Source organism: Neopsephotus bourkii, unplaced genomic scaffold (genome assembly GCF_033783945.1).
Source record: "Neopsephotus bourkii isolate Nb327-2 ecotype Australia unplaced genomic scaffold, CSIRO-AGI_Nbou_v1 NB_1630, whole genome shotgun sequence".
In the NCBI taxonomy this organism is placed as follows: domain Eukaryota; kingdom Metazoa; phylum Chordata; class Aves; order Psittaciformes; family Psittacidae; genus Neopsephotus; species Neopsephotus bourkii.
This window is the reverse complement of record NW_026902105.1, coordinates 11,395,157-11,417,821: the sequence shown is the minus strand read 5'-3', so window position 1 is coordinate 11,417,821 and position 22,665 is coordinate 11,395,157. Positions and strand designations below refer to the sequence as shown.

Sequence of the window (22,665 nt, the reverse complement as noted above, 5' to 3'; positions counted from 1 at the left end):
TCTCGGCCCACAGGAAGACTGTCAGAGGAGGCTGTGCACCCATGAGGCCATGGCCAGGCTCAGCCTAGGGCCAGCATCCATCCCAACCACCATCCAGCTTGAACCCATTGGGTCTGGTCATGCCTGAAGAAGCACTTAAATGCTGTGGAGTTTGGGCCCTAACACACTGCAGCCAACATGAGGTGCCTCTTGGTACTGCTTTAACCCTTGGGATACAGGGCACCCTCCGCGGCTGGGGGACATTCTGTCCATGGGTCTCCCATCAGAACCTGGCCATGGTTTTCAACATGGGTTCTCTTCCATCCCAATCTTATTATAGCTTTCCCAGTGAAGTGAAATTTATTCTTTCTTTTTTGGATATAGCCGGAGGTGTAAATCCAGACAAATATAACTCATGAAGGGGGATCAATGTATCCCTGCTGCTTGTGTATATAGAGCAACCGGGAGCCTTTTTAAACCTCTGAAACTAAAGTTATTTTATTTGGGGTTTTTTTCCTTGCTTATAGACAATTAAATGGTTCTCCTTGAAAAGAGCTGGCTCCTGGTTGTAGGTAGAAACCTACAATCTTTCTCTTACCACACACTTTTATATATAAAGCCTCTATTTTTAACCCAATGGTGGGATTGAGGGTTAATGCTCGTTAGATCTGTGTCTAGACAGTTGTGAAAAACAGGAAATGAATTACATTATAGTACGAAGGGAGAATTTAACCTTTTCTCTCCTCGCAGACACATGAGACCGGGGAAAATATGTTGGTGCCGAAGGGTTTGGAAAGTTTAAGGAAGTAGAAAAATGAGAAGGGGAAAAAAAAGAAACAGAGCTGGGTTTCCACAAGGCCACGTGGGAATTGTTTCATAGAAAAGAATGAGCCAGGCTCTGCCCCCAGCTACACCCAGGCAGGAATTTGTTTCCTCCGCTCCCTGAGGAAAAGTCATATTTTGTTATTCCCTGCTTATGCTGAACGCTCAGGAGCTCAGAGCCAAGTGAACCACCTCATACACGTGTAGCTGTGAGAGAGCGGCCGCCATGCGGCACCCGTCCTCGGCACACGGAGCCAGGCAGAGCGGGTCTGGAACACCCCTGTGTGGAACAGCAGCACCTCGCACCCCTTCTGCTCAGGCTGCCAAAGGCCCCAGGGTCATTTCTTTGCTATTTACAAAGTTATTTATTCTTTATTTGAGTTAAGAGACTGCAAAAATGCAACATTCCCTCCGCTTGGCCCTTCTGGAAAGCAGGAGCCTGAGGGCTCGCTGACCCAGGCCCGCAGCACAGCGATGCTGCTCTGCTGCCAGCAGGGCAAGACCTGAGGTTTAAAGGAGTGTTGCAAAGAACCCAGGGCACAAATTAAGCCTGAACTATTGCAGGCAGCTGGTCTGCTTGGGAAGAGCTGAAAAGTGGAGGCCTGGTGCTCTTTACCCACTTATACCCCTTACCCCTGCAAAATGGCTGCTGTTGATGTGTTACACACCATGATCAAAAGCAATGCTACAAGCATAAATCAGAGAATCATAGAATTGTTTGGGTTGGAAAGGACCTTAAGATCATTCAGTTCCAACCCTCTGCCATAGGCAGGGATGCCTCACCCTAGACCATGTCACCCAGCATGTCCAACCTGGCCTTGAACACTGCCAGGGATGGAGCATTCTTTGGGCAACCCATCCCAGCGCCTCACCACCCTCACAGTAAAGAAGTTCCTCTTTATATCCAACCTGAAATTCCCCTATTTAAGTTTGAACCTGTTACCCCTTGTCCTGTCACTACAGTCCCTAATGAAGAGTCCCTCCCCAGCATCCTTATAGTCCCCCTTCAGATACTGGAATGCTGCTATGACATCTCCACGCACCCTTCTCCAGGCTGAACAGCCTCAGTTCTGCTTCAAGCTCTTTCCTCAGACCCCAGTGCCCCCAGTGATGTATTTTCAACCCTTTCTCAAGCTCTTCCCCTGTCCCCGGCACAAGCCATCAGCTGGGAGCCCAAGGAGGCTGCAGAGGCACCCAGCAAATGGCCAGCTCCATCCTCCACTGATGGCTGCATCTCCCTGTGCCCGCCTCTTCCCCCCTGCAGCCCTTCTCAGCTAGGCACTATTGCAAAGCCCCTCTTTATCTCATGCACAACTTGCCTCTCATCTGCAGCCCTTTGCTCGAGCCAAATGTTGACGCTCGCTGCACAGTCTGTCAGCGGGCCAGAATCTTTACTATCCCCATGGCAGAGCAACAAAGCCCTCCCAAGGATCCTGCTCAGCCCAGGGTCTGCCGCTCCTGCCCTCCAGGGACCCCGGCTGGCTTTGGTGGCTGCTGCGAGCACAGGGGAGAGGGATTAGGGCCTCCTCAGGACTGTTTGTTTGCTTCATTTTATCGTGGTTGCTTTTAATTTTGAAGGCCCATGAAGAGTACGAACCACTGGAATAATACTGTCATTAATTTTATGGCGTCTTCAGCACCGTCCAAAATGAGAAATAAAACCCAACAAACAAACAGCTCCCCTCGCAATGGAGCTATCTAAATAAAGTTTTTAAAGCAGGACAATATTTGCCTGTACGGCTGTCAATGTTTCCACTGCCAGTTTGTCTCCTGAAGGAACCAAGCTTTGGCATAGCTTTTATCAGGAAAAGATAACATCTTCCAATGTTTCCAAGGGGGTATGGGATGGGGGAGATGATGGGAGAGCAGTAATACACTGGCCTGAGAGCCTTAGAAAGGAAGGGACCTTGATCTAACCAGATTTACTTGGCCATGATTGTGGCAGCGAGGAGGGAGCAGAGCAGGAGCCTTCACATCACTTACACCCAGGTAGGCAGCAGCAGGCAAGGTGTGGGTCCTGCTCAGGAAGAGCCAACTGCTAACAGAGCAGTGAGGATATAATTTAACACAGCTCATTGCTAATGCTGAGGTGAGCTCAGCATGCTTAGGAACCCATACCCACTGCAGAGGAAGCCGTCTGTGTCTGTACACGTGGAGAGGCACGCAGACACGCGTGTGCAGCCATGCAGACACACAATAAAGATGTCTTTCAAAAGCTTCACTCTGTAGTGTAAGAAGGTCAACAGTTTTCTTGTCAGCAGCAGCTTTGCTGGAAGGAGAGGCTTTAGGCCACGGTTCATCCTGCGGCGGGGAAGGAATGTTTCTGTATTAATCATGAACCTGTTTCTCTTTTTCAGGCAGAATGTCTTCTGTCTGATGTAAGTACAGCCTGCTTGACAGTCTAACGCAGCCAGAAATGGTGTTTGATTTATGGAGGAGGTGGAAATCCAAATAGAAAAGGATACACATATTCTAAGGGTCCCTTCTCCATGAGCACATGTTACCCTTGAGGTCTCTTGGCACTGGAAACTGATGGAGGAACCCCAGAGCAACTCTTGCTGGTTGCTGTTGCACCCTCTCAGGTATCTCCCCCAGGAAGCCACCTTTACCTCCAGCCCATCCTCAGGTTACCAGATTAACTGCTTCAGTGGGATCTTGCATCCCACTTAATATTTAATCACCCTTTGCCCTCATTCTCTTCAGTTGGCAGTGAAACCCTAGCGAGCCTGCATGCCTCAGCACTGGGGTATTTCATTACAGAAAGCTCAAAACAAAGCTTCCACTTGCTAATCCAGCCGTGCTAATGTCTGTACCACTGCAGATCCATAGATCATTCCCCAAATGCCTTAAGCAACAGCAAGAAGTAGTTATAACATTATCTGAATTGTCTGGGAGTAGGCTCTACTGCACTATGCAGGCAGGGCAGAGGACCTTAGTGCAATGTCTCTCTCATTTCAGATGAGACCAAGTGACAGTGAAGATGGTAACGCCTCTTTTGGACCACATACATGTGCTTTTGTCACATGTTGGGCCTCAGATGTCCCCAGCACTGGACAACCTCCACATATGGGTTTTTGCCATAGACTCCACCTCCTAAACCAGGGCATTTGCTCGCTGAATGAGCACAAATAATCCCAATTTCTGAGGATTTCCATAAATCCAGCAAGTGGTAATGTCCTGCCACCTCCACCGCCTGCAGTGCTCTGCACAGCACCAGCAGCAGGGACACCATGATCCTGGCAAGGGCTGCGGATGCACCCGTGTGGCCAGGGCTGGGCTCAGCCATTCCACAGCCCTGGATTTCTGTGCAAGACCACAGCAAGCACCAGCAGGAAGGTCCCACTGGGGCTCTGCAGCTGCTGGCAGGGAGACTGCTGCACCCTGGCTCACTCAGCCTTTAGGGGGAGGCTGGGGCTTTGCTTCCATGCATGGATCCAACCTCTGCATGGTGTGAGCTCGGAGGGGCTGCCAGGACCATGGGAGGGTCTTCTCTACTGGGAATGATGCCCCTCACTTAGCATTTCAGGAACACCCAGCCTGGGGAGGTTTATTTAATACTTGTCAAACGAGTTAAATGAGAGCAAGGACTAAGGAAACTTCCCAGTAAAACACCTCTGACAAATACAGCACTGCAAATCCCCTCAAGTCCCTTCTTCCCACCTTTCTGCTGGGACCAAGGCAGGGGAAAGGCTGGATCCCTGCAGCACTGGGTATTTTGCATTTCCAGAGGGAGCTGCTTGTGCTCCGTTTATTTTGTAGCAGCTCCATGGAATGATGCATTTGCAAACAAGCCCTGGCCAGACGCATACCTTAGCATATTAAAAGGTATTTTTAGTCCCTCTGGCAGAGCAGATCAAACTCTGCTTTTAGCTGCACTAAGACAACTCTACGGACACTGCTGGCAGTGCTGCACGTTCATACCGAGGTAGCCGCTGGTAGAAGCTACTTGACTAAACAGTCCCATTTCCTTCACAGACAGCGCAGGGAAAGGCTGGTGGGATCCCTGCCTTCCACAGGGCTGTATATTTGTCCCTAGGAGCACGACTTTGCCTGACAAAAGTCTGAGCTGCTGGAGAGCGTCACGTACTGAGGAAAGAATACTCTGAACGTCGCCTCCTCGCTCCGCGATGACTTTGTTTTTGCGCTGGTATAAATAAAACTGTCACCATTTCATACAGCGAAGTGCTCTGTGATGAGCACCGTATAAATAGCCGAGCTGATTACACTGGCTATAAACAGGGACTGGAAACCCTTGCTTCACCCAGGCAGTGGAAGAGCTTTACAGCGAAACGGTTAAAAGCCGCAGCAGAACGTTTTCTCGGGATGGCTCCAAGTGCGGAGCTGGTGCGCTGCCATTTCAGCAGCCAAGCTGAGACGGTGGGAAGCACGCCACCACAATTGCATACTAAAGAGAAGGGAAGGCTGAGATAACTACCATCTTCTTGCTGTGTAGGCCGTTTAAAAAGGAATAACATATAATGATTCCTGCCTTATTGCAGTGTTTGGGTTCCAGATATAGCCTTGCATGGGAAGGCCAGCATGACACTGAACCAGGCCAAATGAGCATTTTCTGCTTTGAAGTAATATGATGTCAGGAACCCAGCTCATCGGAAATACCCTGCTCATGGCCCTCTGCACCAGCACCAGACACTTAAAGTGAGCTTCAGGTGAATAAGGCTGCTTCAGCTCAAGCTTTGTGAATGACAGTTCACAGCTTTGGTCCTTTGAACATTTATTATTATCACTATAAAATGAAGCTTGGTATGCCTCATGCCTAAGAAGTGGCTCAGCTCACTCAGAAACACAGGGACTTGCCAGAGGCCTTAGATAACCAAGTAAGATTTGGTTTAGCTGCCCTCAATATCCAAGGTATTTCCTACTGTAAGTATAAGGAAACACTGGGGATACTTAAGGAACCATATTTGTTTATCTTAGGTCAAACTGGAGAGATTTTCCAGAACCACTGGTGCAGCTGCACTTAACCTGTTGAAAGGCTGCATCTGTATGGACTGCTTCACTTCTCACTCCACAGTCACAAATGAAAGCCTTCACCTAGAGCTGAGCTCCACGGAAAGGGTGCAGGCAGGTGCTGAGCAAACCTGAGCAGATGTCTCCAGACACTCACTCTCTGGGTGTGCTCCATTAACCTTGGCCTCAACTGGGCCAGCTCTTGCATAAGGAGGGAGCCAGAAGGGAGAAGAAAATCACCACATTCCCTCCATCATATTTCTGAGTTTGTAATTACCAGATGTCCAGACGGGTTTCACCTCAAGAGCAGATGAAACACTATTCCCTGGTACAGCTTCGCAGGTCATTCAATCCACAGCTACGTTTGATGCAATATGGTAAGATTTGGACCAAAGTCATTCTAACAAAAGGGAAGTGGACCCCAGAGGTGGTGAATTCACAGTAGATGTTTGGAGAGCAACAGCGCTTCAGGGCATGCACGAAGCTCTGGCTGGATGATGACGGGGTGAGAAGTGGCCATGCAGGTCAAAATGTCCTGACTGGCACTGTCATACTGGACTCTGGTTCATACAGATGCACCCCAGTGTCTCTCTGCCTCCTTAGACTCATAGTTAGGGTTGGAAAGGACCTTAAGATATCTAGTTCCAACCCCCTGCCATGGGCAGGGACACCTCACACCTTGGCATGTCACCCAAGCCTCCTTCGCAGCACAGATCAGAGTGCAGTATCCCTGGTACAAAAATGTAACCTTTGAAGTCCATAAATTGACAGTGAAGCAGTTAGTATGATATTCTAAGGGTTTTCCCATTTCAGTAGGGATTGTGAATGCTGAACAGATCCCACAACACTGGTAGGTGTTTTGACACTGCTGCCGTATAGCCCTTGATGCACAGGATGGACTGGCTTTCACATTAGAGACTCAGGCAGCCAAGGGCAATACCTTGCCCGCAGCCTTGCAGATACAAATCACCTCTGCACTGAAGTCAGTGTAGCAGTGAAATAGTCAATGTAGTAGTGTAGTCACTGTAGCAGGTACCAGCAGGGCAGAGCAGGCAGGAGAGCAGCTCTGGCCAAGCGTCCCAAACCCGTCCACCGAATGCTGACTGCTCTCTCTGCTGGCCAGCTGAGAAATGGTATTTTCTCAAGACAGCTGCTCATACTGGTGAAAGCGCGCTGAGCAAGCAAATACATGCCAGGAAAAACAAGCTTTTTGTTTTCCTGAAGTCCCAAACAGGCAAACAGAAATGCTTAGTTATCAAATAACCTATATTATTAACTAAAAAGCAGCAGCATAGAAGAGGCAGGAGAGACGTGGATGTCCCACCTCATGTTGCAGGTTACGGCATCAATAGCCTGATGGACACAAGCACTACCCTAAGATACAAGGACATGGAACTGTTGGAACAAGTCCAGAGGAGGGCCACGAGGATGATCAGGGGACTGGAGCAGCTCCCATATGAAGACAGGGTGAGAAAGTTGGGGCTGTTCAGCCTGGAGAAGAGGAGGCTGCGTGGAGACCTCATAGCAGCCTCCCAGTATCTGAAGGCGGTTGAAAAGGATGCTGGGGATGGACTCTTCATTAGGGACTGTAGTGATAGGACAAGGGGTAACGGGTTCAAACTTAAACGGGAAGTTTAGATTGGATATAAAGAAGAAATTCTTTACTGTAAGGGTGGTGAGGCACTGGAATGGGTTGCCCAGGGAAGTTGTGAATGCTGCATCCCTGGCAGTGTTCAAGGCCAGGTTGTACTGAGCTTTGGGTGAGATGGTTTAGTGTGAGATGTCCCTGCCCATGGCAGGGGGGTTGAAACTAGTTGATCTTAAGGTCCTTTGCAACCCTAACTATTCTATGATTCTGTGATTCTAAGATAGGTTGTCCCCCCATTATAAGGCTATCAGGGACTTTCCCTATGTTGTCTAGAAGTAAAAGTGATGGAGAATTTCCAGTGACAAACAGAATACAGATGCTAGGAGATCGTGGGATTGTGAGTAATTGACCTGAGGGCAAGGGGTCTTCTCAGTACCTGATTCAAGGGTGACCTAGTCTAAAAAGCCACCACTTAGGGGCTTTCAGAACGTAACTACTGTAATAACCAGACAACAGAAAGATTTCATGATGCAAAGGACAAGGTAATGAAGGCTGAAAGGCAATGGAAAATAAAGCTGCACTAAGAAACCACTGTAGTGAAAGCGAATAAGCAGATCATCTTTGTGCTGGACAGAGTGGGACATCATTAGGACACAGGGAGATTAAAAGTCTGGCAGTCTATCAGCAGCATAGAGTACAGGTGAGCACGTGCTGTTCCTGCTTAGCCGGTGCATCCCAGCAGTAATGCCAAAGCTTCCATAGTACTGTGTATCTCACAGCAGCACTCATAGCTCCCTGCAGCAGGGTGCGAGGCTCTAGGGAGAGCACCACTTTGGCTGGCTGAATGTGCTGGCCAGCTTGGAGCTGCACCTGAGGACCACCGAGTCATGCTCTACTGTGTGGTGTACCCCATGCCTATGCATACCCATGGTATAAAGTCGCTTGACTCTTAGGTGTTTAAATACATCTATTATCTCAGAGCTGATAATCAGTGGCAATTAGTGGCACCAAAGTTGCCTCATCACCATCAGCTTTGCAGTAGCTATTCTTGTACTTCTGACATGTGCTGCTTCTGCTGGCACTTGGCAAAGCAGCTCTCAACGAACTCTGCTTTTCTGTATGCAACTTGTGGGGCTCAGTGAAGTAAACTATGCCTGTGGGGCCACCTCACACACCAGTATGAAGTACAGCAGGAAGGTTAACACAGCAAGTGCCCCAAAACAGTCAGAACAAGGGGTAGTTGGAGAGAGAAAGGAGCAAAGAGGGGAAGGAATTCACTAAGTCCCTCTAATGGGACACCATGGCTAATGAGCTCTAGAAAACAGGCTGGTCTCTGCTAATTGTAGTGACGAAAGCAGCTTCTCCTCCTATTTGGGCTGTAAATGAGCACTTGGTGCACTCTTGAATTCTTTCTGACAGCACAGCTTCCGAAATGGTGGTGAAATGCCACCAGGCCTGAAGGGCTACAGAGACAGCACCACAGTACCAACCTGCTCAGCACTGAGTGAAATCATGCTCTGCCTTCTGCCTGTCCCTGTGCAATGACAACTTTCTGCAAGAGCTACAAAAAGATGGTTAATTCTAGAAAAGCTCTCATGACACCCAGCTTGCTACATGCAGAATTAAGCATCTGTTCAGCATGATTAGACAGAATTGGTAGGGTTTTTCAACTTGTATGTTCTGAATAGTGGTTGTGACTGTTCTCCCTAACAGCCTCGACCCTAAAATTAGATTAAACCAGGCAAATTCTTGCCTCTGAGCTTCAGTGAAGGGAGTGTGTCATGGATTTCAGGCACCAGAAACCAGCTGAGGTTGGCAGCTCAGTATTTAAATCAAATGACATACTCAAGTATGGAGGGATGAAAACCTCATGTTCTGCAACAGCTTAAAGGGTCTGTTGATCAATGCAGAGGAACACTGTGTATGTGAGATTCAATCACTTACTTGAAGGATAAAAAGTGCTTAACATAACCTGCTCTTCCAAAGTGTGCATCTTTCAACTCCCAGTTCTGCTACTGTCTAACACGGGCAGTGCTGGGCGCTGGGTTGTCACCTATACAGAGCTCAGCAAGCAAACAGCTGCTGCTGTGCACGTTCGCAGTCAATCTTGACATCACCCAACAATAGTAACACCACCTTCACTCACTCAAAGGATGGCTGCCACACCAGTGTCATGCAGAAAGAGCTGCTGTTTCAACCAAACACAATAAAGAAGACCTTTCAGAAGTGTATGTGGTTAAATCCAGAGCTGCCCCCTCTCTGGAGAGCTCCAAGCACCAGTTTATCAGGAACACCAAGTCCCATCACTTCAATCTCTTCTGGTAAAGCTGGTTCAGAGACAGAAACTACAGAGCAACTCTCCCACTCTGCGGATGAGTGGTGCCTATCCATAGCTCATGCTGGCACCCAAGGGATCCATGTGGTAGCAGCCTATCTGCACAGCAACCAGCCATGATGGTCTGGCCACAGAAAGTCAAGTTTCTACAGTCAGCCAGCCCTTATGACAGAAAAAGTGAGGTGTGGGTGAAGTAAATCAGTCCCACTGTTGCTCAATGGTCTGTCACTGTTGTTAACGTAAATCCTCTGGAACTAATGGGAGATAGAGTCACACAATATATACATAACAGCACACCTGTGTAACAGTAATATACATGAGTATCTTTGAAGCTTTTATACTTTCCTGTACTTACAAATAAAATGATACCTTAATACTTACAATCATTACTATGCTTTTCCTCATCAAGACTGAAGTCCATCGTCTCAATCCCTGACTGGATAAAGCCCTGAGCAGCGTGGTCTGACCCAATTTGAACATGAATTGTTCTACCAGTCTGTAATTCTATGACATGTTAGTAGGTAAAGTAGAACAGATCCAAGCCCAGATAATTAAACACCCCATCGCAGCCTATTTCTGCAATCCCATGTTTTTAGGGCACTCTTCTAAGACGTGGGAGACTGCTCCAAGCTCCCAATCAACACAGTGGCTTTCCTGGGTTCCCCTGTAAGCTTGGTATCACCTCTAAGGAAATTCAGCAGCAAGCAGCCCTGTATGGGGGAGGCTTTCTCATTCCCTTCCCCCCAGCCATATGTCCCAGCTGACTTCCTTATACCAGCAGCTGTCTGACCTCATCACAAGCCAGGTCAAGGAGCTAAGACCCAGAAAAAAACTCCCATCCTTCTTTCTGTCGTTTTAGCTTCCTACCCTGGATTACTATGGGGCCAGACAAATGCTAAGTGCAAGCATATGGGGGAAGGTGAGGACACACAAGCGTTAAGCAAAAGCAACTGCATCTTCCAGCAACCATCAGCACTGGGACAGTTTAACTGAAATGGCAGCACATTTAATTCTCCCCTTGTACAGAACAAAAACTTAGATACTTGTCTGGTTTTACGTAGTGCTTGGGAGTTCATGCTACTAAATCTGTCTTCCCTTTGTGGGCCTGACCTTTAGGCTTCTGCTAAATAAGGCCCAATTGATAAAGCTGGTGACTAAACTGAGATGCACCGTCTGTTATGTAAGTGATAGGAATCATAACACAAAGCAAACATACTGCATCTCACTTCTGAAATGTGGTGACATGTAGCAAGCTGAGCTACACTGTTCAGTATTTCATGCATATCTTTTTCCAAAAGCTTTTCCTACAGCATGCAAACACTCTTTTCAGTTTGGGCAAAGCGGATGGAAAAGCAATGTGCTTATGGTGGGATATCTGCTTTTCATTTGACAGCAAAAACCAAGCTCCTTCTTACATAATCAAAATAAAAGGTTTTATTCAGTTCATGATATTTCTGATCAGGTATCCTACCTTCCCAAATACTTACTCCATGTACAGAAATGTAAACCATAAATAGAACATAAAAGCAGCAAAACACTGAGAACAGAAGCAGGGAGAAGATCTTTGTTCACTTCACTGTCCTTCCAAGGAATAGCTGTAGTCAGTCTGTCCGCCAAATCGATGTATGAAGTCCGGAAGGGGAAACACTGAGCCCCATCCCACTTTGGGATTCATACTGATGAAATCATCCAAGTTCATCTTGGAGTCTAAAAAAAGAAGACCAGAAATGAGCAATATTTAAGTTCTTGTTGCAGCTTCTGTAGCACAGCTATACACCTGTGCAGAGAAAGCCCCAAGATTCCTCTTTGACAGTTCAGTTCAAAACTGCATAACAGTCCATAGCACGTTGCCTGAGCAGCAGCCCAGCAAGGCTTTGAAAATCGTACAGTGCTCTGAAAACATCGATTTCCAGCCTCTGAAATGTTGCTTTTGCCCCTGATCCCTCTCTCTGCCCATGGCAATAATCACATTACTGCATCAGTCAGTATCCTTAGTCATTAGAAACTAGCGTGCATAGAAAGAGTAAGACTTTTCCCTGCAAAGGCAGCCTAGAAGGGTCAAGTAGCATCAGAGAACTGGAGTGCAAGGAACAACCAACACAGGGAATCGCAATACAACAGACACTTGCAGTCTTCCTGCGCTCACACCAGTGTCATTGCTCAAAAGCAGGGGAGGTACTATTCCCCCATTACATTCTGAACCAAAGTCAACTGAGTCAGTTTTTGCACTGACTACAGAGGAACTGAGTCAGAGCAGCGGTCAGACCTGGAACTTGCTTAGTGCCTCTCAGAAGTGATTTGCCCCTTGGGAAACAAAACATTTGTGACTCCCCAGACTACAGCATTTGCTCTGGATTTGCTTTCCCTACAGCCCTGAACCTGCACACCAGTGCATTGCAAGGCCAGAACAGACACACAAGAGGAAATGTGTGACTAATGCAGCCTGTAGCCTGGAGGGATGCTCAGGTGAAGAAGGGTATCAACCTAGGCCGGGGCAGACACAGGTTGGTTCGAATCCTGAACCACTGAACAAAGTCAGTAGCCATAACTGCTCTTTGCCAGGAGTTTAATCTGCTCTGACTCCTGCAGAAGAGGTAGAAATCATACTGTCACTCCTACGGATCCCAGAGAGCTCAGTGGAGAGTGCTGGTGTGCAGTTACGGGTTTAGGTACCCCATACATTCTTTTTCTGGACCTGGGCTGGTGCAAAGCCTTGCCGTCTCACACTGAGCAGAGATTTCCGATTCCTTGGCCTATTTAGCTCTGACTACAAACTTCCTTGGACTTCCTTCTTTTATGTTCACACTGACAATTTGTGCACATATGCCTTTTAAATGCCCATTAAAAGAAATCTGGAAGAGAATGAGTTTAAAGAACAGAGTGGGAGAGCCATTGGATTTACTGTTATAGCTTTGCCACTGTATTTATACATTTATTTTAACATGGGTGATTCATGCATGCGTTTAAGAACTAAACATATGTAGGCTCTAAACGAATTTATTATAAAATCTACATGATGGAATTTGCTTCAGTTGCAAAAAGCTTGTGTAATATGGACAACATAAGCAAGGAAGTGAAGATAATGTTCAGGAATCTCAGACCCAGGAATCCCAGCCATTAATGCAGCCCCCAAAGCCTCTGTTTGCACCACGGTACAGCTTTGTGATTTGCCTAATCCCAGCTCTCATCACTTCTGAGGTCAGGCTCCTAACTCCTTTCTTGTTAACCTGTTTGGGCTCTGCACATGGAAAATCCTCATGTCCAGCCAAGCATGGTCCTGCTGCTGAAGTGAGTCTGGCAGAACAAGGCCAGCTCCTGCCTGTCTGAGTGTGAATTTGAAATAGCACAAGCCCAGATTTGCTGTTGTAGGTCAAAACCATGGAGTAGCAGTTAACAGCTCTTGCTGGTAGCCTGGCCAGCCTGTTTTCTAATTCCCAACTTGTCTTTTCCTCCCAGTGCTTTATGTGCACTGAGCATAGCAGAATAATTTCATAGAACTGTTCTGTGAATGGTAAAGAAGCCCAAAGGGGATTGTTCCAGTAGAGTTACAAACACAGCCGCTGCTGTTAGCAACTTGGAAGTTGCTGTCACATCGCTTGTAGGAAATGAAATACTCTCTTAAATTCAGGATTACGGCAGAGCATCACTGAGTCAGATCGCTGTAAAGAGAGGATGGTCTAAGAACACTCGGTAGATGGCACTAAAGCAGTACAAGATAGCCATAGGAAAAAGCGTAGTGAGACCTCTCCTGTTTCATTCGAGTGGTAACACTGCTGCTCGTTTTACTCGCGCTGTTACCGTCATGAGTGTTACGTTAGACCTTGCGAGTTTAAGGAACAGCTCGGCAAAAACGCATATGCACAGCACAGTGCTCTTCCTGAAGCAGATGAGCGACAAACAGCAGAATTACAGAAGAGGCATCTGGATGCTACAGCTGGCAGACCAAGAGGATTTCACCCCAAAAGCAAGGAGGAACATGCTTTATAGAACATTCATACATGGTCAAGAGCAGCAGAATTAAAACAAGAAAGAAATCATTAAGATTTACACTACACTTTCAGTCCTCCTGAGGTGCCGCAGCTATTCTATGAGTTTGTGTTTCTGCATGCTCAGAGCTGCTCTTCCTCTTGGACCAAACCCACTTTTTCACACACAGACGTGCTGTCTATGAGCTCTAGCTGCTGCATTTGGGGATTCTTGCATCACTTCATTTTTTTAATCAAGTCTGACACTTTTGCCCTGAGCAGGGATGAATTAAAAGGCTGCACACTAGCAGATGGCATTGCTAGCCAGGATACTTCTGCCTGCTGCCACCAGTAGTCAGAGAGCAACAGTTCAGTCAAGCCTCAGCTTGGCTCACAGACCTCGGACTAACTCTGCATAATGGCAGTGCTGAAGGGCTGCTGGAAGCGAGCAAGTCTGAAACAAAGCCTCCAAGATCAGTTCTGCTGCTGCCTAACCTTGGGGGCACCTGAAACAGAAACACAGAATCAAACAGGTTGGAAAAGACCTTTAAGATCATAAAGTCCAACTGCTCCCCAGCACTACCAAGGCCACCACTAAACCGTGTCACTAAGATTGGGTTCTTTAGACTTGCACAGATGTCTGTAGATCTCTTCAGATCTCCCTTCCTTGCAGGAGTAGGTAGAGGAGTCTTTTTGCAGGGTTTTACCACACTCAGCTGGAGGGCACTGGTCCCACAACCAAGACATAACTGACTGCAAACCATCCTGGTCTGCCTCAGTGTAAAACAAAAGGTCATGATCTTTCACAGAAACTGGTGCAATTTCAGTAAGTCTTTCACAGAATTTAGATACTTCTATCCTTAATTGTACCCTTATTGCCTTTACCCTGACTTGATTCTTTACTTTCACAAAAGCTCATGAAATAAGGACTTAACCTGACAGATTGGTGTTTTATTCTCAAACAAGAACAGAAGGCTCCTATGAAACACATATGAGCTATTTACATCTGTACTGGTGCCTGCTTTTTGCTCCCACTAGGACAGAAAAGCATCTGCCTGGTCTCTTCTAGCAGCTTGCCTGTTCCATAGATGTTATACACAGTGCTTCCATAACTTCTCAGCTGTCCTACTCATGCTCTTCAAAACAAAACAAACCCCAAACAAGTGAAACCCCATCATTTATGGCCACCAGGGATTTTAATAACAATAAAAAGAACAAAAAGCCTTTACAAATCAATCCTGCCAGTGTGCTACCAAACACCTGAGGAGATCTGAAATCCAAATCAGTGCTTTTCAGTGCTAGAGCTGATGCTAACAGTTAAGCCGTAAGACCATCTGTTCCAGGTAATTATGAAACACACCTTGCAAGCTGTATTCTACACAGGCTTGAAATAAGGAGGGCTGATCTCATCAGGACTCAAAACTAAGCAGCATCAGACCTCATTAATCTGTGGAAAGAAGACTTAAAAGAAAACCTCAGGCTGTGCTTGCCATCCCTGGAACAATGAATCTGCACACCAAATCGCATCTTCTTTGGTTTTGTATTTGAACAAAGTACCAGATTGGACCTTGTTTTCTTCTTCAAACAGAAGGCCACTAGCAACCTATTCTGCTGCAGCTCAGGTATGCTTATTCCAGCAGAGGATAGGGCTGTGTGAGACGCACCCAGGTACGTTGGCCAGCTTCTCCTGGCACTCATAGAGGCAGAGTAGAAGCCAGTAAGAAACACAGAGGCCTGGCACTAGGAGCCAGCTAGAGCAGAGCCAGTTCCAAAAGGCTCATGCTTAGCATGCGAGTTCTGATGAGATACTGAGGAGTTTTTAGTTATGTAGCTTGGGATTGTTTGCTTTTTGAAAAATAATGCTTGAAAAAGCCACCTAATTCCAGCTTCAATGTTTTTTAAGCATGGATTGGAACGGATGACTTATTTTAGAAGGTTTATTTTGCACCACCACGAGCAGCGCAAAGACAGCTGAAGAATTATTCCTTGTGAGTTAGTCATAGTTTTAAAAAAAGCTGAATTGGTGACTGATAGAGATTCCTTGATTTAATTCCAAAAGGAATTTCATGGTCAAGCATTTCCTGGTATACGTCATAAAAAAGGATCACTGGTCCCAGATCCTGTCCTAGCTGCACACTGGGTAGTTACATTATCCTGCCTATGGTCCTATATAATTTACACTTGACTTTGATACTACAGAATTTCCTTTTCCAAAGTGCTATATTCAGGCTTAGCAGCTGCTCTACTCTGCAAGAGGCAGTATTTTAGCAGACATTCTTGTCTTTTAAGTTAACTAAAAGCTTTAAAACCCAGTGGGAAAAGAGCAGCAGTGTATATAAACGTAACTAATATGCTTTAACACATAGCAAATTGCATCAACAGAATAGTACCAGAGTGCTGATTGTCTTTAAACACCAAGAGCTCACGGGCACGTTTATTTTTAACAGCACAATGCTCATGCATTAAAAGAAGGACTAATATATTTTTGTTGTATTTTTCCAGTCTTCAAATATTTGCTGTAATTGAAAGCAGTTTAATCTTACACAAACACAAATTCTGAGGGAAAGCAGAGTACTCTATCTAAGTGAGACGGCACGGAGAAAACAGTTATCTGCCATGGAATTTGGCATGGGCATGAACACTAATACCCCAGGCTCTTTTATGATAAAAAACCAGGTTTGGCACCCAGTCTTCCGTCAAGGCTAAAATAAGTCACTTTCATGCCTGATAAAACCATGCTGAGACATTACCAGTCTCTAATGGGAGAGAATTACCAGTTCCACTTGTTGACAGCAATGCCTTTAAAACCTGTATGTTGGCCTACAGGACACAGACTCATCATCTACAGACACCCAGGGCTTAGATTTAGATAAAGGTTAAAGTAAATGCTTGTTCCAGAACCATTAAGCCCAGACCCGTCACTGACTGGGCACACTGAAGCACATATGATTGTACCTCACATTAATACTGGGAAAACAAAATTAAGCTGGAGAAACTGGTAGTGAATGAAACACAACTTGAGGCATCCTAGATCTATTCCTGTTCGTGCCTAGAACTTGAAGTTACCTAATGAACCATCCTCCACCTTCAGTGTGTACAAGGGTAATCAGTTTCTTTCAGCCAAGTAACTGACCAGGAGACCAGAGTGCATCAGCACAGAGCTGGAATACTGTATCCAGTCTGGAAAAAACCCAAAACAGTGACATACTGGAGTGAGCCAGAAGAGGAACATCAAGCTGTTTGGGGTGGGAGAATGTGATATTCAAGGAGAAGCTGTGAGAAACTGGGTCTGTTCAGTCCTAAACAAAGATGAAGGGGAGACCTTACTGCTGTCTACATCTACCTGATCAGAGGACACAAAGAAGATGGAGCCAGAGCTGCCTTGAGGAGCCTGGTGACAGGACAAGAAGCAAAAAAGCAAGTTGGAATATGGGAAATTCTGATTACATGAAAATAGGAAAACGTTGTTTATATGTTTTACCATGACAGACTGCCCAGAAAGTTGGTGGAATCTCCATCCCTGGAGGTGTTAAAGACTAGACTTGAGACAGAGCCCTAAGGAACCCGTTCTGAGCAGGTGTTGGACTGGATGTCCTATGGATGTTTCTTCCAGCACAGTACGTTACAGAGCAAAGAAATAAAGCATTAGAGGAACAAAGATTTACGTATCTTTCACTATCTACCACATCACAGAGGCAATCTGGAAGTTAAGGCCACTTGTCTGCCACTTGTCAGCTAAGGCTGCTGCTCACCAGTGAGGTAAGTTCAGACAAACAAAACAGATAAGGTGAGAGTTACAGGGTCTGCAGCTATGGAGTCATTTACTAGAGCTAGAAGTACATGCACACAACTGCAATTGGTTGAGTCATTATGTAACTTACTATCCATGAGTAGTGCCTTCTACTCTTTTGATTCTAATAGAAATATTCCACCTTCCTGGTCTGGCCTGATCTATAACCCTCACACTTTCATTAGCTCTTAACTGTCACAACAAGGTTTCCACAGGCAAAAAGCCACCAGTGCCTGGGAGGCTCCAGCTAACACGGAACTGTGAACTGCAGTTCAGGCATTCGCCACCTGCTACAGTACCTTTGTTGAAAACTTTACTGGAGATAAGGCCCAACACATGGAATTTAAGGTGCTTCATAACCTGAATTGTCTAGAAAATACCTAAAGCTTCACAATGAAGACTAGAGCAGTGCTTCTGCCCACATTCATGATTCATTGTACTCCAGTGCACAACACCAAGCTTCTATAGAAGCCAAAGCCTGAGAATTAACTTCCCAGCAATTTAAAACCATAATAATCTTGGACTTAAACACAAAAGATGTTTCGTTGACTCTGCCTTCTCTAACGTAAACACACAGCAGTGCTGCATTATTAATAAAGCAACAAAATCAAACATGCAGAGCAGTAACATGAATACTCCCTTAAAGCACAACTTTACCATGCCTTTCTTCATCTGGGAGGAAAACCAGACAACAAACAAACACATGGCAGATGTTAGCCAGCTTGCCAAGCACACGATTAGAATAAGCTGAAGTGCTGTGTGATAAGAATGGTTTATGCAGCTCTACAGAGGAGACAACAAGCCTTCACTTTCCCTGTTTGGCTTAAGGCTTGGGGGAAAAAGTGCTGATTTGCCAGTTTGCCTTAAAGTGTCCTCAGGTCCAATTCACCTGGTAGAGACTTGCTCTGGCAGGATGGGACTTGCCAGCTGAAGTGTGGTATAATAAGCATGTTAAAAATTCACTTTGTAACCCCCTAGGCAAGTTATTTGGCCTCTTTGCTTCAGTTCCCTGCTGTAACAAGAGAACAGCACAGAGCCTTGGGTGACATGGTTTAGAGTGAGGTGTCCCTGCCCATGGTAGGGGGGTTGGAACTGGATGATCTTAAGGTCCTTTTCAACCCTAACTATTCTATGATTCTAACAGCACTACTTACCTCCTGTTCTCTGCTCAGCTTTTGAAGTTCAGTAATTAATGAGTAATTAATGTTTGATAATGGTAGCTGCCAGGAGGCATGCTAGACTGTGCATGTTCAGAAAAGGAAGTGCCAAATGCTTCGCAGACATATGAAACACTGACCTATCTGAATGTGCTTCCAGACACACATTATGGAAGGGTGTCTATTTCTTGGGTGCATCTTGGACTATGTCATTCACCATGGTAAGCAGAAAATGAGCTCTGGCAGCTTACCTGCAGTTTCAATACAAGGGTATGAAGGAGGAGGTTTGTGCCATTTCCCATTTGCATCTTTCATATGCGATCTGTCTGAAGCAAAAGTCTTCAAGTACAAATCAGCCCGAATCATTCGGATTTTCCTAAATAATAATGCAAAACTGTATCACAAGATGCATGGATACAATACTGCATCACTCACTCACAACAGCTCTTTCATCCCACCAAGGAACATTCATTTCATGAAACACATAAATCACAAATATTGTGGCAAGAAGTTAACAAGCAGAAAAGAAAGGAAAGGAGTTTTGATGACTGAAGAGCTTTAGAAAAATAACACAATGCATTTGTTTTACTGGGGTATAGCACAAAGCCCTTTGTCACTAAACATCCACAAAGAGAACTTCAGCTTTAATTTCATGAAATAACATTCATGGTCTTCATGTTTTATGTCATTACCTGTGAAATTCTGGACGAAGGCCATCATCCAATCTAAAGGCCTCCACACTGTACATGTCAAAGGGACATGGGAACGGCAACACTGTGTCGAGATCATAAATGAAGTTCTGCTCCCCGCTGGAAACGTGAAGTAGAATGACATGGTAGTCCTGGGAAAAAGGGTAATTGCCATGAGTTAAACAGCTTTAATGAGAAACTGGCAAAGGGAGAGGGGAGACGAATGCTTCCTAAAAGCAGAAGCTACAGATCCCTTCTTCAAACCCCACTTCCTGCTCTTGAAATATTAAGCCTGTAACATTTCTGGCACCAGGGGTTTTCGCAACACCTGTCCAGCCCATTGGGCCTTTCAAGAAGCCTTGCTATTCCATCCGTTCCTCTTCAGCCTCCTCTGGGGCTTATCTAACACGTACATTACTCCTAAGAACTCTGAAAATCTTTTCCATGTCCTGCATTAAAACACAAAAGTTGAGTGGGATAGTATTTTTATCTTGGACCCAGCCCTAAATAAATGCTCACTATGATATGAAGACAGCTTAAGACTAAAATTATCTAGTGATGTCTTCTAACAAAAGACTTGTACCTGTTGCAGTAATTTGAATTTGAGTGCAGTGTTCAGCTGCCAGAAGCACCTGAAAAAACAGCATGCAACTGAAAAGGGAGCAGATGGCTCACATGAAGAGGCCCGTTGAGAAAGACGTGCCCATAGCACCTCCTGTAGCTGGGCAGAAACACCCAGACCATAATTTTTCAAGGTAACTATTTTGTCTTGACACTTGGGTTGTGAGGTGCACTTTTATTCCTTAACTCATAAGAAACACACAAGGTTGTGGTGGAGGTTTGGAGATGCTGTAGCTACTTATGCCAGCTGTTAGGTACGTACACTGCTGTGTTCCAAAATTAAACTGAAGGTAGCTGTTAACAGCTTACTAAAGCTCAGATTAAACCCGCTCACAAAAAGAGTGTGAAGCACCATCTTTTGGCACTTTCAAGATTAAACAGAACCACAAAGGGACTGGGAGGAAAAAGATCTTGGGGCAAGCTACTTTGCCAGACCACTATATGTATGTGTATAGATACACAGACACACATATATATGTAATGTATGCAATGATAGTTAGAAGAATCTGTTACAGACTATAAGAAAACTTAACTTTACATGTCCTATGATCCACTGAAACATCCAAGTTAAAACACCTTTCAATCCATGAGACATTCACATTCTGCAGTGGCCTTTCCTGATTCTCTTATTCCTTTTGAGAGCATCTTTGTAAGACTTTGATTTCCTTAAATGAAACCTTTTTTGTGCTATGAAGATAGTGATATCTTGGGAGAGAATAAGCAATTCAGAAAACATGGAACTTCAGTTTTATTTTACACAATTTCAGGGGGAAAAATTGCCACAAGAAACAGTTTTTTCCAGGTAACTGAAAGGACTCTAATCATATGTATTTAAAAGGAATTCTGCAGTGGCAATTAGTGAACGACATTAGTTGATTAAATGACACTCCAAAGCCACCATTAACGGGTCAATTTAGTTGCTGACACCTGAAGATATGCACTGCTTATTTTTCTATCCTCTATCAGGCCTATATGGATATTTTCATTCATCTACTTCATACAAGTACAAATATCTACTTCAAATCCTAAAAAGCTGGTAGCCTCAACAACACTCAGACAATAATCTTACCAATGTTAAGGTTTATCACCTATAGATTTTACTGTCTTGCTGTTGATTTGTTATGAATGGTAAAAAGGAGCACCAGATTTAGGCTTTTTATAAATCTATTGTAAAGGAATACATATTAATACAAAGTTATAGAACGGCTGAGGTTAGAAGGGACCTCTGGAGGTCACTTGGGTCCAACCTGCTGCTCAAGCAGGGACACCTAAAGCCAGCTGACCAGGACCGTGTCCAGATGGCTTCTAAATATCTCTAAGGATGGAGATACTGCAACCTCCCTGAGCAACCTGCTCCAGTGCTCCATCACCCTCATTGTAAAACAACATGTTTATGTTCAGATGGAACAGTCTGCTGCAGTGAAGACATTGCCCACGTCTGACCCTGCAGCTGTCCACTACAGAAGCACACGCTCAAAATCACTGACGGGAGAGAACGCCTTACCCAGACAACAGGCTCATCTCCATGTCCCGATTTCTGCTTCCACAGTGGAATCTGAAAGTTGCAAGTAAATAAATCTGAAGTGAATAAAACCTTTCAATTAAATACACATTCCCTTTGGGTTAATTGGTTTGTTCTTTGCTAACCTATCCACTTCCACAGCTTACATCTGTACTGCAGTCAGAAAGATTTCTGTCATTTCTATCTTCCAGGAGCATGAAGTTGGAAACACCATTCTAGATAACATCATCATCATCCTCTCAGATTGACAGATCACAGGGAAGAATGCTCATAGGGGCATTGTGGCTTCTCCACTGTCCTGAAGGCAGCAGATAACAGATCTGACAAGGTATGATTCCAGGTCTCTGAGCCAAAGTGAGCTACAGAAGGGGTCTGGACCATGTCTTACAGGTTGGGCTGCAGGCTAGAGGCATCTCTCACCTATGCCAGGCTGTGGTTAAAATGCCTGGGACGATGTTTACTTACACCAGGCTGTAGTCTAAAGCCCTGGACTGCGTCTCACCTACACAGGGCAGCAGCCTGAAGACCTGACCCTCTCCATAGCTGCATCCACATCACACCCCATTGACTCACCATCCTCCTATCATTGGATATGAAAACAGCATAAAACTCTTCTAACGGGTACTGGCCCTGACTCCTGATGTACTCACAAAGCTTCCAAACGTTTTCTTCACTGCAAAACACAAGAACTGATTATTTCTGTTTAAACAATCAACGTGCGGACAGAGTCCCGCCCCACCGGGTGCGGACCACACCACCCGGCTCCCACCCGCCCCTCGCAAGGCCGCGGGCCGCCCTTACCAGTAACAACTGGTGTAGGCGCAGGCGGGGCGGGCTGGCACCGCCGGTTCGTATGCAGCCGCGGGCCGTGCCATGGCCGGCCTCGGCGGGTACAAAAGCGGCGAAGGAAGCGCGGGGAACGACGTACGCCACCAGCTACGGCTTCACTGAGGGGACGCGGCCGCACGGCGGCTCCGCCATCGCGGCTCCGCCTCAGGTGTTCCCCGGGAACCGCGGCCCCTTTACCCCGGCGGTCCCTCAAACCGGGTGCAAAAGGACAAGAAACCGCCGGCTGCTGTTTGCGGCGGGAGCGGCCCCTTTAAGCGGAGGCCCCGCCCCCTGCCGGTGGGAAGCGGCCGCCAGGCCAATCCCGGGACGGCAAAACAAGCCGCATCAACTTTTACGCGCCAAAAAAATTGAATTAGCCTATCGCTGCGCTGTATCCTTCC

At 45.9% G+C, this 22,665-nt stretch overlaps 1 protein-coding gene across 3 annotated transcripts; it reads right to left on the bottom strand.

The window, feature by feature from the left end:
• Positions 1-2,000: 2,000 nt before the first annotated feature.
• Positions 2,001-22,492, bottom strand: NTAQ1 (N-terminal glutamine amidase 1). Of its 3 annotated transcripts, none has more exons than XM_061373494.1 (6): positions 22,238-22,492; positions 22,010-22,109; positions 21,419-21,469; positions 19,297-19,445; positions 18,856-18,980; positions 2,001-2,839 (listed from the first exon to the last, which is right to left on the bottom strand). In XM_061373494.1, the coding sequence occupies exons 1-6, from the start codon at positions 22,309-22,311 to the stop codon at positions 2,823-2,825; spliced, it is 516 nt and encodes a 171-aa protein (XP_061229478.1). In that variant the 5' UTR covers positions 22,312-22,492; the 3' UTR covers positions 2,001-2,822. The 3 variants fall into 3 exon arrangements, with proteins under 3 accessions (XP_061229478.1, XP_061229476.1, XP_061229477.1); XM_061373492.1 differs by lacking the exon at positions 2,001-2,839 and adding an exon at positions 11,101-11,399; XM_061373493.1 differs by lacking the exon at positions 2,001-2,839 and adding an exon at positions 16,855-16,956.
• Positions 22,493-22,665: the final 173 nt, after the last annotated feature.